Below are 15,004 nucleotides of genomic sequence, written 5' to 3'. Positions count from 1 at the left end.
TTTTTTTTTTTGAGACAGTCTCGCTCTGTCTCCTAAGCTGGAATGCAGTGGCTTGATCTGGGCTCACTGCAACCGCCCTCTCAGGTTCAAGCGATTCCCCTGCCTCAGCCTCCCGAGTAGCTGGGACTACAGGCAGGCACCACCACATCCGGCTAAATTTTTTTGTATTTTAGTACAGATGGGGTTTCACCATGTCAGCCAGGAGGGTCTCGATCTCCTGACCTCATGATCCGCCCGCCTCGGCCTTCCAAAGTGCTAGGATTACAGGCGTGAGCCACCACACCCGCTACTGCCCAATTTTTAAAGAACGTTATTTCCTGGTTCCTGGCATTTTGACAGGTTGAAGCATACGATGCAAAAATTATTCCTGGCTTTCAGCCAAAATTTGCTTAGGAAAGTTTCACATTTAAAAAAAAAAAAATGCCAATTTTCACCTAGCCTTTAAAACATCAGTATTGTCCATTATACATTATGTGTTATTATAACGTCCTCCCATACTTTTTTATGCTCTCTACTAAAATGCACCAAATATCTATCTTGTTACCAACATGGCTAACGCTCTTCACCCCATCAATGGAAATAACTGCTTTCAGCTTATTTTAAAAAAATAAAATAAAAGCAAAGGGCTTTCATTGGCATCCCAGTGTTACCAAGAGCCATGCTATCGTTTTGGTTATTTGATAATCCATGAGTCATACCATGGCCTTTGGAAAGTAAAAGCATCTCCATATTTTTTGGAGAAAGAGGAAAAAAAAAAACATTTGACAGAGTAAATTTGACAAGACCAGCAATCTAGTGGAATATTGTTTTCACCCATCTGTTGTCTCTTTGGGCAGGGCCATAGAATTTGGTCTTGCAATTACTTAGCCAAGTGGACATTAGAGGCGTGGGACATAAGCAATACTCTGCAACTGAAACATAGTTACCCTGCAGATTTCTGTACTAGAGTAGAGCAGCCCTAAGGCCCTCAGAAATTTCATCTCCTCTATCACGACGGAAACCAATGTGAAATTAAAATGCAAGCACTAGTGCTATAATACTGTAGTAACATTTTAAGGAAAATCCAGCCAGCATTTGTTTTTGTTCAAGAATTACTTGATTGCAGGCAAGATGAGTAAGTTCTAGATGGGGGAGACTGGCTGTATTACATCATGCCTATAGTTAACAATACGGTATCGTGCATTTAAAAATTTGTTAAATGCCACGGTGGCTCACGCCTGTAATCCCTGCACTTTGGGAGGCCGAGGCAGGTGGATCACTTGAGGTCAGGAATTCGAGACCAGCCTGGCCAACATGGCGAAATCTTGTCTCTACTAAAAATACAAAAAAATTAGCTGGGTGTGGTGGTGGGCGCCTGTAATCCCAGCTACTAGGGAGGCTGAGGCAGGAAAATCACTTGAACCTGGGAGGCAGAAGTCATAGTGAGCTGAGTTCGAGCCACTGCACTCCAGCCTGGGTAACAAGAGTGAAACTCCATCTCAAAAAAAAAAAAAAGCTGTTAAAAGGGTAGATCTCATGCTGAATGTCCTTACTATCATTTTTTTTTTAATTATGTTTGCTTGATATTGTCAACATACTGATTTTTAAATGCATTAGCCAAATCAGCGTCCATCATCAATAATACTGAGACTTTCCATTTATATGGGTCCTTTTTAGCTAATGAGTTTTTGTTTTGTATCACTTTAGAGTTACCACTGCCTGTATAAGAAGCCTTGATTCATTACTTAACCACCCTGATTCTAAATTCTGCCAGACATTTAAGGCTGTGCCTGGCCCATGCTGTGTTCTGATCCCTGACAAGCCCCTACTGTACACCCATCTAGCAGACATTGCCACTGGCCTCCCAAATTCCCTCCATTTCTTTTTGCCATTTGGCTGTGCCTTCCAGGGCCTGCATCCGCAGCTCTGCTTCAGAGAACTGCCTCTGGGCTGCCAGAAGCCATTCTGTCACAGGTGCAGAGCTGGAGCCAGGACTGCCGATGCAGACACAAGAAAGCCCAGCTCCCTGAGACAAGGCTGAGGCGTGACTCACCCCAGAGCTCCTGCAGGCCCACGGTGAAAGGAGACTTGCTCAGATTTCTACCTGAGCTCACACCCTTGTCTGGCCTTCTTCCTTCCCTGTCCTCCTTCCCCAGCAATCTTCACAGTCTCCGTGGGAACATTTCCTTAGCAAATAACTTGCCAACAGATCTTGTCTGAGCACCTGACTCCTCATCTTAGGGTCTTCTTCTGGGGACTCTGACCTTAAATGCCCCTCCAACCAGGCGAGCTCACTCCCCTTCCTTTACCCCACAATGACTTTTGTTTCCCACACTTAGAATGCCCTCCGCCATCTCCTCAGCTCTGCTTGGGTCAGGGTGGGTATAACAATGAAATGACATCTTGTATGTGAAAACCAGGCCAGGCGTGGTGGCTCAGGCCTGTAACCCAGCACTTTGGAGGCCGAGGTAGGTGGTTCACCTGACATCGGGAGTTCAAGACCAGCCTGGCCAACATGATGACATCCCCGCATCTAATAAACACAAAAATTAGCCAGGCATAGTGGCACGCACCTGTAATCCCAGCTACTCAGTAGGCTGAGGCAAGAGAATTGCTTGAACCCGGGAGGTGGAGTTGCAGTGAGCTGAGATCATGCCACTGCACTCCAGCCTGGGCAACTGAGTAAGACTCTGTCTCAAAAAAATAAATAAATAAAAAATAAAAAGGCAAAGTAAGTGAAAACCCACAAAATGCTCTGCAAATGTGAATAACCTTCACTCCTCTGCGGAGAGAAATTGCCTTTTGCTTTGGTGCTATGCAGCGAGAGGGAAGTCCCTGCCCTTAACTATTAGCTTTAGTGAATAATGTACAGCAAAAATGAACCTCACACATCCTTCAACATCTGGATCTAGTGACACCTCCTCTATGAAAGGGGGCCCCCAGCTCTCCCCACCCCATTTGTATTTAATTGTCTATTTCCCCAAAAACAGCATAAACTCTATGAAGGCAAAGACTGTCTTGTTCACTGATGTAGCCGCAGTATCTAGACAAGCATCTGGCACACCGAACAAATTTAGTAAATATGTTAATAGTGCTATTGAACTCCAGGATCTCCTGTTCTCAGGAAATGAAGGGATAAAAGGCAGGTTAAGGATCACCTAGAGAATCAGCGAGGGGGCTCCCGCCTGTAATCCCAGCACTTTGGGAGGCTAAGGCGGTCAGATCATTTGAGGTCAGAAGCTGGAGACCAGCCTGACCAACATGGTGAAACCCCATCTCTACTAAAACACAAAAATTAGCCGGGTGTGGTGGTGGAAGGATCACCTAGAGTGCCCACACTCCACAGGATAGATGACTTGCCTAAGATGTAAATCAACTTATTGGCAGAGCCAAGATTGCAACCTTTATCTCCCATCTCCCCACCCTGAGAACTTTCCGTATGAGACTCTACCTCCAAGTCTTACATCGTTCCCTTCTGGGTGGCGGCAAAGGAAAATGGCAACCCCTTCTCTTTCATCCCAAATACTGGCATCCAGGCACTGACACTGGCACTTAATAATATGCTACCCTGTTATAATGATATGCCAGGATTATTAGCACCATGGTTTTCTGTGTGTTGTTTTCCTCGCCCCAACGAAGCCTGAAGTGTCCTGGTGGCAAAGGCCTCATTTTCCACATCATCTACAGGACCTTGCACAGGGCTGAGCACAAACGTCAGTAGGGGAGAGAGGCAGACAAAGGGAGGCTGCACACCCAAGTCAGATGGACCTGGCTCCAGCTCTGCGTTTACCACCTGCGCGACCAGGAGCGAAGAGGGACGGCAGACCCTGGGCCCTGGGATTATTGAGAAGTTCAAAGCATTTCATACCACAGCTGGTACATGACAACCACTTAGTAAATATGAGCTGCAATTAGTAATAACAGAAGTAGCAGCAGCAATAGCAGATTTAGGCTCAGTGAACACCAGCTACCAGGAGGCTTCAACACAAGGATCGGAGACCTGGGTCCAAAAATCTTCTGCTTATTACTGCCTATTAAACAACTAAGAAAACATTATCAGGGGTCTCCTTTTTCCTATCAAATAAAGATGTTCAACGACCACACACAGTTCTCAATGCCTCTCTTCGTAAGAATGGATCAAAATCTCCAGACCAAAATCCCCAGGATGCCTCTCTCTAGAGAGCTTCCATTCCATTTTGGCCCTATCCCCAGTCCCAGGAAAGCAATGTTGGGCGCTCCACATTCCCTAAGGACCTGACTTCTAACCACTTCCTTCCCTGGCCCTCGTTAGTTCATTCATTCATTCATTCATTCAATGAACACATATTTATTAAATGCTGGACACTATGATCAAAAACTAAGCCACACAAGTGCCCTACCTTCTAGGACCTCCCAGCCCCGAGAGTCCTCAGGTTTCTCTTTCTTAATCAGAAACTACCTTTGCAGGCTCTCCGTTCTCCCAAGACACCCTTAGATGCCTGTCTCATTATCAGCAATAATAGCAGGGGCACTAGAGTTAGGCTGCCAGGGTTAGAATCTCAGCTGTGCTATTTTCTTATCATGTAACCACAGGCAAATTCTTCCCCTGCCAGCCTCACCTACCTCATCTTCAGAATGAGGGCAATAATACCTACCAATTAGACTTGTTGTCAGAATGAAATAAAAACCCAATGAAGTGTGCTTGGCACACAGTAATAAATGCTCACTAATACCATTTTATAACTTACCTGAAACACCCACGTTTAAATCTGGAGTGGCTATTTGGCCATTCACACGGCAAAGAACTAACCCAACCACGGAAGAAGAAAATGTCCCGAACTATTTCTGTATCATAGCAAGACTCTCCTTTTTCAAGAATATGCCAAGCCAGGTAAGCTCTACTGCTTCCCAGGAAAACGTAGAGAATCCCCAGCAGTGGGCCACTAGTGAGCTCTACCTGGTAATTCAAACTCAAAGAAGCTTCTACCACAAAACACTCTGAGATCTCAGCTGGCATGAAAGAGTAAGGGCCTGACCTGGGCTGGGGAACCTGTTGCAGAGGCTGACCCCACAGAGTCTAGAAGGCTGCCCGAGGCACAGCATCCAGGCTTAGCGCAGGTTCTGGTCCCCAGTGACAATCAAATCAGAGTGAGGGGAATCCTGACAACAGTCAATATTCACGTTCTAAGATGGTGCCACTGTGGTCCTGGGTGATTTGCCACTGACAGCACAAGTCTCAGTCCGTGACCCATGGTGTAAAGAAAGATCCAACTCTCCAGGGAGGCAGCTGGCAACAGCCAGATAGGATTCCCGAAGCAAGTCAATTTGGGTGAAGCATAGCCCTAGTGGGAAAGCATGGCATGAAGCAGGTAAATCAAGACAAAAATCCATTCGAATGACTTGCGCTCAGATGGCAGGTGAGTGGGAGGAAGTATACAAAGAAGGAGAATGAAGAGGGAATTCGAAGACCCATAAGTTACCCAGGGCTCATCTCTGGTGTGCCCAAAGCCAAGTCTACTGGCAACAAAGACTTAACTCCGGCCAAAGCAGGAGCATCACTTGAAACCAGGAGTTGGAGACCAGCCTGGTCAACATAGTAATACCCCCCAACCCCAAATCTCTACAAAAAATAAAAATAATTAGCCCAGTGTGGTGGCACACACCTGTAGTCCCAGCTACATGGGAGGCTGAGGTGGGAGGATCCCTTGATCCCAGGAGTTTGAGGCTGCAGTGAGCTATGACTGCATCACTGCAATCCAGCCTGGGCAACTGAGTAAGACCCCAAATTTAAAAAAAAAAAAAAGGCTGGGCATGGTGGCTCAAGCCTGTAATCCCAGCACTTTGGGAGGCCAAAGCAGGCAGATCACTTAAGGTTGGATGTTCAAGACCAGCCTGGCCAACATGGTAAAACCCCGTCTCTACTAAAAATAACAAAAATTAGCTGGGCACAATGGTATGTGCTAGTAATCCCAGTTACTCAAGAGGCTGAGGCAGGAGAATCACTTGAATCCAGAAAGCAGAAGTTGCAGTGGGCCAAGATCGTTCCACTGCACTCCAGCCTGGGTGACAGAGTGACACTCTGTCTCAAAAAAAAGAGAAAAGAAAAGAGCAAAGGAAGGGAAAATGATATCACAGGACCTGAAGGCAAACTAGGCCCATTACATGACAAATAGCAGCATTCCAGGCTGAGCTGAGGGTGTCACCATGTGCCTAGAAAGGGTTCATTCTGAATACTCAGCACTTCAAATGAAAATAAGCAACAGGTTTATCAGGGCTGCAGGGTGAAACATGGGGCTCAGTTATACTTAGGGTTAATCTTTCCTGGAGAAGGCAATTAGCAGCAGCTGACTTTCTGACTACGTTTTCCGCATCTGTACTGTTTTTCTCAAATGCCCAAGGCCACTAGATGATTAGTCCCTGGACAATGACCTAGAGATTCACATAACACGTTTTCCACAACACATCTTAAAACACAACTCCATCCCCAGGACATCCAGAATTTCCTCTTCCCAAACCTCAGAACCAAAGCCAAATCCCAGACCTCACACCCTTCTACATCCCAACACAGCCACAACCTATGACCTCGCTGTTCAGAGGTCAAGCCAGTGTTTGAAGGCTCATTCAAACACCAAATTGCTCAAGGGTGGGGGAGGGAAAGAGCTAGCAGCACTCAGGGCCAGAATAAGAAAAGCCTTGAGATCCCAAATCAGGGCGAAGCAACTTGTTCCCAGAGCAGAGATGACTCCAGGGACTCCCAGACAAAGCAATCAAAGATAGGTGGCCCCCATCTTTGTGCCTGACCTCCGCAAGATGCTCAGCAAGTCACCTAATTCTGGCCACGTCCTTGACTACATTCAGTGCAGTGTCAGAGGCTCTCTTCTCATCTGCACCATGAGGCAACAAAACTGGGTGACCTCCAAGGGCACCTCCAATCCAGGATTCTAGGGCTTCCTGAGTCAGGAGACCAAAGAAGTCCAACGTGCGTCCAGCTGAGGGAAGCAGGTCACACTCTCTGCTGGGGAGGGGCCCCCAGACTAGAAGAGCAGGAGCAGCCACAGGCCACAGCCCTAGAGAGAAGTGACAGGAAACAAGCCATGCCTTGGAGCCTGGATGCAGGACTTGGATCTCACAGGCAGATCCTGGCTGGCCTCTATGTGAGAGAGCAGACACCAGATGCCAGGGTCAGGAGAGCGTCCTTCTCTCCAAGCTAAGATCTGAGATGGTTTCCTGTGTGTGTGTGTGCGTGTGTGTGGTGTGTACGGTATGTGTGTGTATGTGTGTGTGCCTATAATATGTGTCTGTATGTGTGCGTGTATGTGTCTGTGTGTACATGGGGTATATGCACATGTGGTGTGTATGTACGGGAGTGTGTGTGTATGAGGTGTGTGTGTGTGTGTCTCTGTGTGTGTTATGGTGTGTATGTATGAGTTGTGTGTGTATGTGGGTGTGGTGTGTGTGTATGGGGGTATGTGTGTGTGTATGGTGTGTCTGGTGTGTGTATGGTTGTGATGTGTGTGTATAAGGTGTATGTATGTGTCTGCCTGTGTATGTATGTATATATATATATATGTGTGTATGGTGTGTGTCGTGTGTGGTATGTGTATGTGGTGTATGCATGTGTGCATCTGTGTAGTGTGTATATGGTGTGTGCATGTGTATATGTGTGATATCTGTATGGTATGTGTGGCGTGTATGTACGAGATGCATGTGTATGAGGTGCGTGTGTGTGTCTGTTATGTGTGTATGGGGTATGTGTGTGGTGTATGTGCACATGAATGTTCATGTGTGCGTGTGTCTGTGTGTGTTGTGTGTGTGTGTGAGTTGTGTGTATGTGGGTGTGGTGTGTGTGTATGGGGGCATGTATGTGTGTATGGTGTATGTATGTACATATATATATGTGTGTATGGTGTGTGTCATGCGTGGTATGTGTATGTGGTGTATGCATGTGTACGCCTGTGTAGTGTGTATATGGTGTGTGCATGTGTATATGTCTGATGTCTGTATGGTATGCATGGTGTGTGTGTATGAGGTGTGTGTGTCTGTGTGGTATGTGTGTATGGGGTGTGTGTGTGGTGTATGTGCACATGAATGTTCGTGTGTGCGTGTATGTGTGTGTGTGTCTGTGTGTGTTGTAGAGTTGACCTCTCCCTGCTGATCCTCAGGTTGTGTTACTCATGAGCCTAGGCCTGGAGGCTAACCCCGTGTGCATTCCTCCAGCGCAGTGATGGGCACCCAGTCACCCCACCCCTTCCCACTGACCCAAGAATCTCACCTGGGGGTTGTCCATGTACCAGAGGAGGCAGTTGGCCTGGGTGTCCAGAATGAAGTACCTCCGCAGAAACTTGCCACTGTTCTCATGCTCCTCGATGTCCAGAAACCCACAGATTCGGTTCTGCCGATCCACATAAGGCATTCCTGGGCTCTGCTCACATCACCCTGTGCGCAGGAGGGAGGTGCTGATGAGAACGAAGATGAAGCAGCTCTGCCTCAGGACCTGCGGGAATCTTTCCCAGAAGCTGGACTGAGACTCTCACCAGCTTCCTTCTGTGGGGCACCAAATGTTCTACCACAAACCCTGGAAACCACTCCCAATATTAAGCACCCATAAAAATGCATTCACACATATTCCGTGCACTTTTCTGAGGCTCTATGTGCCCAGGATTACAGCCCTGTTCTCAATAGCTAAGATTTGCAAGCAACCTAAGTGGCCATCAACAGATAAATGGATAAAGAAAATGTGGCTTATATATACAATGGAGTACTAGATCCTGTCATTTGCAGCAACATGGATGGAACTGGGGATGATTATGTTAAGTGTGAAAGAAGCCAGCCAACGAAAGACAAACATCTCATGTTCTCACTCATTTGTGGGATCCAAAAATAAATCAATTGAACTCATGGAGATAGTAGAAGGATGGTACCAAAGGCTGGGAAGGGTAGTGGGCCGGGGAGGAGGTGGGGATGGTTAATGGCTACAAAAAAATAGTTCGAAAGAATGAATAAGACCTACTATTTGATAGTACAACAGAATAACTATAGTCAATAATAATTTAATTGTACATTTTAAAATAACTAAAAGAGGGTGGACATGGTGGCTGATGCCTGTAATCCCAGCACGTTGGGAGCCCGAGGCGGGTGGATCACTTGAGGTCAGGGGTTCGAGACCAGCCTGGGCAACAAGGTGCAACTCCATCTCTATTAAAAATTAAAAAAATAGCTTTGCGCAGTGGCAGTATCGTAGCCAATGAGGTTTATCCGAGGCGCAATTATTGCTAATTGAAAAGCATATATATATTTTATATATATGTATATGCCCAGCATATATATGTATAGTAAAATATATGTATTTTGTATATATATATATGTGTATATATACGCAAATATATGTATATATATATTTGTGTCTATATACACACACATACATATGTATGTGTGTCTATATATATATATATATATACACATACACAAAAAATTAGCTGGGCATAGTGGCACATGCTTGTAATCCCAGCTGCTCTGGAGGCTGAGGTAAGAGAATCTCTTGAACCCAGGAGGCAAATGTTGCAGTGAACCAAGATCACGCCATTGCACTCCAGCCTGGGCAACAAGAGTGAAACTCTGTCTCACTAAAATAAAATAAAAACTAAAAGCGTATAACTGGACAGTTTATATCACAAAGGATAAACGCTTGAGGGATGAATACCCCATCTTCCATAAAGTGACTGTCACATGCTGCAAGCCTGTATCAAAACACCTCATGTACCCCATAAATATAGACACCTATTATGTACCCACAAAAATTAAACATAAAAAAATTTTTCGAAAATTCTGCCAGGAATTAAGTCACAAAGGACAGCCTCTGCAGCTCCATGAAGATACTAAGATATTAAAAGGCAAGAGGTTTCTGGATCCTTGAGGTAGGGTCACAGCCCTGGCCCAGCAACTCTTATGTCATTTTGCTGTCACTGTTGTGGGCTGAATTATGTCCTCTCAAAATTCCTATGTGGAAGTCCTAACCCCTAGGCCCTCAGATGACTGATGACTCCAACAGAGCAAAGTTCATGGTGGCCAAATAGCCCCAGTCCATGGAGGCCCTCTGTCCACAGCCACACAAACTTGTGAGATGGCTGGCTCAGGCCATCCCCTGCAACAGAACACTGGGTCAGCAGGTGAGGTACAGAGACTCGACAGCCCTGGTCCTGCAGGCCCAGAGGGAGACACCCTCCCACAGGGTGACACCAGGCAGATTCAGATCAGGCCAATTCTAAGTAAGGATGGCAACTGGTGGTGTGGCGATTGGTGGCAATCGGTGGTGGTCTCTCCCACCCCCACAAGGGGCAGTGCTGAGAGGCAGCCCCTAGGAACAAATGTCCCCCAAACACACACATGGATACCAGTGACCCACGAATCCCTTGATCCAGGTGAGGTCAGGGGGACAGAAGACAAAGACATCAGGGAGACGTCTGGGGATCCCACAGCCACTCACTGAGAAAGGATAAAGGACAAATAGCAAAGCAGGGGAGAAACAGGGCAGAGGTGAAACAGCACAGCTACAGAAGTCAGAGGAGCTGCCGTAAAAGAGGTGGTGAGAAGGATCAGCAGTGGGCAGAGGAGGTTTGGGAAACACAGCAGAGGAGAAGGACGTCTTGCCGCACAGCAGAGGCTGGGGGAAGCACACCCCTGCCCAAAGCAGCATCCTTCCATATAGCACCTGTGGACGGACCCAGTGCCTCCTAGAACAACACTTCCATCCCAGCTCCAGTTTCACCATGGAGCAAGTTTGAGTTCAGAAACAGGAGACAGACAGGCACAGGCAAGAATGAGGAACAGACGCCACGGGAGGAACGTGAAGTCTCGCAGCAGACACTGGGTCAAAGGCAGCAAGGGAAGCAGTCCGGCGCTGGCTGGGGCGGGGGAAGCATATCCTGGAGAGAAGCCACAGCTCCCTGGGGTGGTGGGGAAACGGGAGTCCCGCCAGAAGGGCTGAGTCTGCCTTCTGGGAGGGTGCAGAGCTGCCTGTTCAGAATGATCCCCAGCACCCCAAGAAAACCAGGCAAACCCCCTTGATGCCAAACCAGTCACGGAGACAGAATTTGCAGGGGCTGCAAAAACTATCACTACTCCTGAGGCATCAGAGGAAATACACAAGCTGCCGTGGAAGAGCAAAGCTGTCTCTGAGCCCAGTCGGTAAGCACGGTGTCCAACTTAACACTGGCTCTCGAATTTCTCCTTTTAGCCTGCAGGATCCATCATGCCTGTCTTTTTCTTTTTTTTCTTTTTGAGATGGAGTCTCGCTCTGTTGCCCAGACTGGAGTGCAGTGGCATGATCTGGGCTGACTGCAACCTCCGCCTCCTCAGGTTCAAGTGATTGTCCTGCCTCAGTGTCCTGAGTAGCTAGGATTACAGGTGCATGCCACCACGCCCGGCTAATTTTTGTATTTTTAGTAAAGATGGGTTTTGTCATGTTGGCCAGGCTGGTCTCGAACTCCTGACCTCAGGTGATCCACCCACCTCAGACTCCAAAAGTGTTGGGGTTACAGGCATGAGCCACCGCCTCTGGTCATGCCTGTCTTTTTCTGAAGTCAGGGGCTAAAGAAGGCACTCTTTCCACAATCTTCCCAAAGTCCAATTTTGTTTCAGGGGCCTCGAGGTGGGAGAGGGCCCTCACGGACCCACGGGAAAGATAAGCATTCAGGTTACAACATCTCCTGACTGCAGATCTATCCCTAGAAAAAAGCAGCTGCTCAGATGTCCCGAGAAGCAGCTGAGTCACAGAGCTCATCAAGAATGTGGGAGGCAGGGGGAAGGACTGGCTGCAGGAGAACGGAGCATGCAGGAGAGCAGAGCATCACACAGAAACGTGGCTCTAACTAGCTGACCCACGCAGCAGCAGCACACTCAGATGCTGCGCACAACGTGAACCTCAGGTCCTAAACCCTCATCTTCTGACAGATCATTCTGATCCCATTTGTACATCCCTTGTCTCAATAGCTGCTAAGATTGGGTCCACAGAGCTGCCCCAGGCTCCCGAATCCCCTGTCCTCGCCTCTTCAGCCATGTCACCATCATATTCCACATCTTCCCTGGCTCTTTCTCTTCTTCACAGAGGCTGTGTGGAAATCAACCATGCCAGCTCATCCCTAGCTTCTACTATTATAGCAATGACCCAGTGAGGGGAGAAGGCGGAGTGCTAGTAGTAATTGGTACTTAGACGGGGAAACACTTGGTGCACATATATATGCTGTCACCCCCAAGTCCCCTGCCAAGACCAAGGCAAAGCTTCCAAATGTCTTCTCTGGCCTGGCGCGGTGGCTCACACCTGTAATCCCAGCACTTTGGGAGGCCAAGGCAGGCAGGTCACAAGGTCAGGAGATTGAGACCATCCTGGCTAACATGGTGAAAACTCATCTCTACTAAAAATACAAAAATTAACCAGGCGTGATGGTGCATGCCTCTAATCCCAGCTACTCAGGAGGCTGAGGCAGGAGAATCGCTTGAACCAGGGAATTGGAGGTTGTGGTGAGCAGAAATCATGTCACTGCATTCCAGCCTGGCGACAGATTGAGACTCCATCTCAAAAAAAAAAAAAAAAAAAAAAAGTCTTTTCTAATTCTCAAACACTCTGCCAGTTACATAGGATTTTTTGTTTTTGTTTTTTGTTTTTGAGATGGAGCTTTACTCTTGTCACTTAGCCTCCCAAGTAGCTGGTATTACAGGCATGCGCCACTACATCCAGCTAATTTCTGTATTTTTAGTAGAGGCAGTTGCACCATGTTGGCCAGGCTGGTCTCGATTTCCTGACCTCCGGTGATCCACCCGCCCTGGCCTCCCAAAGTGCTGGGATTACAGGCATGAGCCACTATGCCTGGCCAAAATCACTTATCTTAAATTTCATTTTGTGTTTTTATTTTTTAGAGACCAGGTCACACTCTGTTGCCCAGGCTGGAATGTAGTGGTGTAACTGCAGCTCACCGCAGCCTCCATCTCCTGGGCTCAAGCAATCCTCCTGCCTCAGCCTCCCCAGTAGTTGGGACTACAGATGCACACCACCGTGAAGGACTAATTTTTTAATTCTTCGTAGAGAAGGGGATCTTGCTATGTTGCCCAAGCTGTTTTCAAACTCTTGGGCCTAGGCAATCCTCCCACCCCAAGCCTCCCAAAGTACTGGGATTACAGGCATAAGCCACCACACCCAGCCTTACATCTCATTTTGTCCTGAGTTTCCTAGTGTGAAAATACTGGGCAGAGGGTGACCTAGGGTGGTTTATCCCAGGAGTTCCCCAGGAAAGCCTGTGGGCATGCTGACAATACCTGGCCCTCATCTCCTGGAACAACATGGAAAGCATTCATGCTGGGGCCAGGTGCAGTGACTCACACCTATAATCCCAACACTTTGGGAGGCTGAAGCAGGTGCATCACTTGAATTCAGCAGTTTGAGACCAGCCTGGCCAACATGGTAAAACCCCGTTTCTACTAAAAATACAAAAATTAGCCAGGCATGGTGGGGCGCACCTGTAATCCCAGCTACTTGGGAGGCTAAGGCAGGAGAATTGCTTGAACCCGGGAGGTGGCGGTTGCAGTGAGCTGAGATCATGTCACTGCACTCCAGCCCTCACGCCTGTAATCCCAGCACTTTGGGAGGCCAAGGCGGGCGGATCATCTGAGGTCGGGAGATCGAGACCATCCTGGCCAACACGGTGAAACCTCATCTCTAAAAATAAATAAATAAATAAATAAATAAGAAAGAAAGTGTTCATGCTGGGTTAGAGCTCTAGATACCCCTCTCTCTAGATGATCCTTTCACCTTTGCTCTCATACCGTAATGAAACTATCTATCTGGCAAGTAGCTTCCCGGCCTTCACAACACGCAGCTAACAAAGTACACAGGATATCTATAAGAGAAGGGGGCTCTATCCAACCTACTCAGCTCCCTATCTTCCCTAGCCAAATCTCCCTCGTGTTTTCTGGGTTTAGTGCAAAAATCATATAATATAACAATGCTGGAATTATTTTCACAATCACTCCAGCCAGCAATTTTCACATTTGCATGCTTTTTCATGTCCCTATCCACATAATTGGCCTTTTTAAAACTGAAGATGATGTCATGAGCATTTTCCACATTGCTACATAGTCTTTAGAATCATTGTTTCTAGTGGTTACATAACATTAATGGACTGGTTTTACTATAATTTACATACCATTTCTCTATGATTAAACTGGAGGCTGTATCCAATTTTTCACTATTATAAATAATGCTAAAATGTATATGTTCATGTTTTGTCTCTTCTTTTACATGGAAAGAGAATAAATTCCAAGTAATAATACAATGAAATCCCAGGCTATAATCTTTTATAATTCTTGAGTCCTTTTACAAAATTGCTTTCTAAAAATATTTTATCTATGTTGCAACCAGCAATATATAGTTACCATCACTATAATCTTACATATATTGAATATTCTCATTATTTTAAACTATTACTAGTTTCAAATACATAATGATGTCTAGTGAGGTTGCACATTTTTTAAATGTTTGTTTCCTATTTCATCTACCTTCCTGGACTTCATTAAAAGCAAATCAAGAGTATGTATGTACAGAATTCCTCTTTCTGTGTCCCTCCCTGTCCTTCTCTCTCTCTCTCTCTCTCTCTCTCTCTCTCTCTCCCCCCCCCCCCACACCCCCAATCACAAACACACACCAAACCAAACCAAGACATAGCCTCATATAATTCCAATAACTAAAAAACATATTTCAGGCCAGGTGTGGTGGCTCATGCCTGCAATCCCAGAACTTTGGGAGACCGAAGTGAGCAGATTACTTGAGACCAGGAGTTCAAGACCAGACTGGGCAACATGGCAAAACCTCATCTGTACCAAAAATACAAAAATTAGCCAGGCATAGTAATGCATGCCTGTGGTCCCAGCTACTCAGGAGGCTGAGTTGGGAGGATCACTTGAGCCCTGGAATTGGAGGCTTCAGTGAGCCAAGATCACACCATGGCACTTCAGCCTGAGTGGCAGAGTAAGACCCCAACTCAAAAAAAAAGAAATA

The 15,004-nt window shown here is 46.7% G+C and overlaps 1 protein-coding gene and 1 non-coding gene across 4 annotated transcripts in view; one reads left to right on the top strand and one right to left on the bottom strand.

Moving 5' to 3' along the window:
• The window catches only part of PLEKHA2 (pleckstrin homology domain containing A2), a 75,103-nt gene that overhangs the window by 51,272 nt on the left and 8,827 nt on the right, over positions 1-15,004 (bottom strand). For all 3 annotated transcript variants that reach the window (XM_017536916.2, XM_017536910.2, XM_037741406.1), the window contains one exon: positions 8,231-8,394. In XM_017536916.2, coding sequence (XP_017392405.1) covers positions 8,231-8,371 — 141 coding nt within the window. In that variant the 5' untranslated portion in view covers positions 8,372-8,394. The remainder of the gene's footprint in view (positions 1-8,230; positions 8,395-15,004) is intronic.
• On the top strand, positions 9,174-9,318 carry LOC119472476. Its single transcript, XR_005201625.1, has one exon. It is a non-coding gene; the product is annotated as a U4 spliceosomal RNA (small nuclear RNA).

This window comes from Cebus imitator, unplaced genomic scaffold (genome assembly GCF_001604975.1).
Source record: "Cebus imitator isolate Cc_AM_T3 unplaced genomic scaffold, Cebus_imitator-1.0 Scaffold5, whole genome shotgun sequence".
Classification (NCBI taxonomy): domain Eukaryota; kingdom Metazoa; phylum Chordata; class Mammalia; order Primates; family Cebidae; genus Cebus; species Cebus imitator.
The sequence above is the reverse complement of the archived record's forward strand: the minus strand, read 5'-3'. Positions and strand labels throughout refer to the sequence as shown.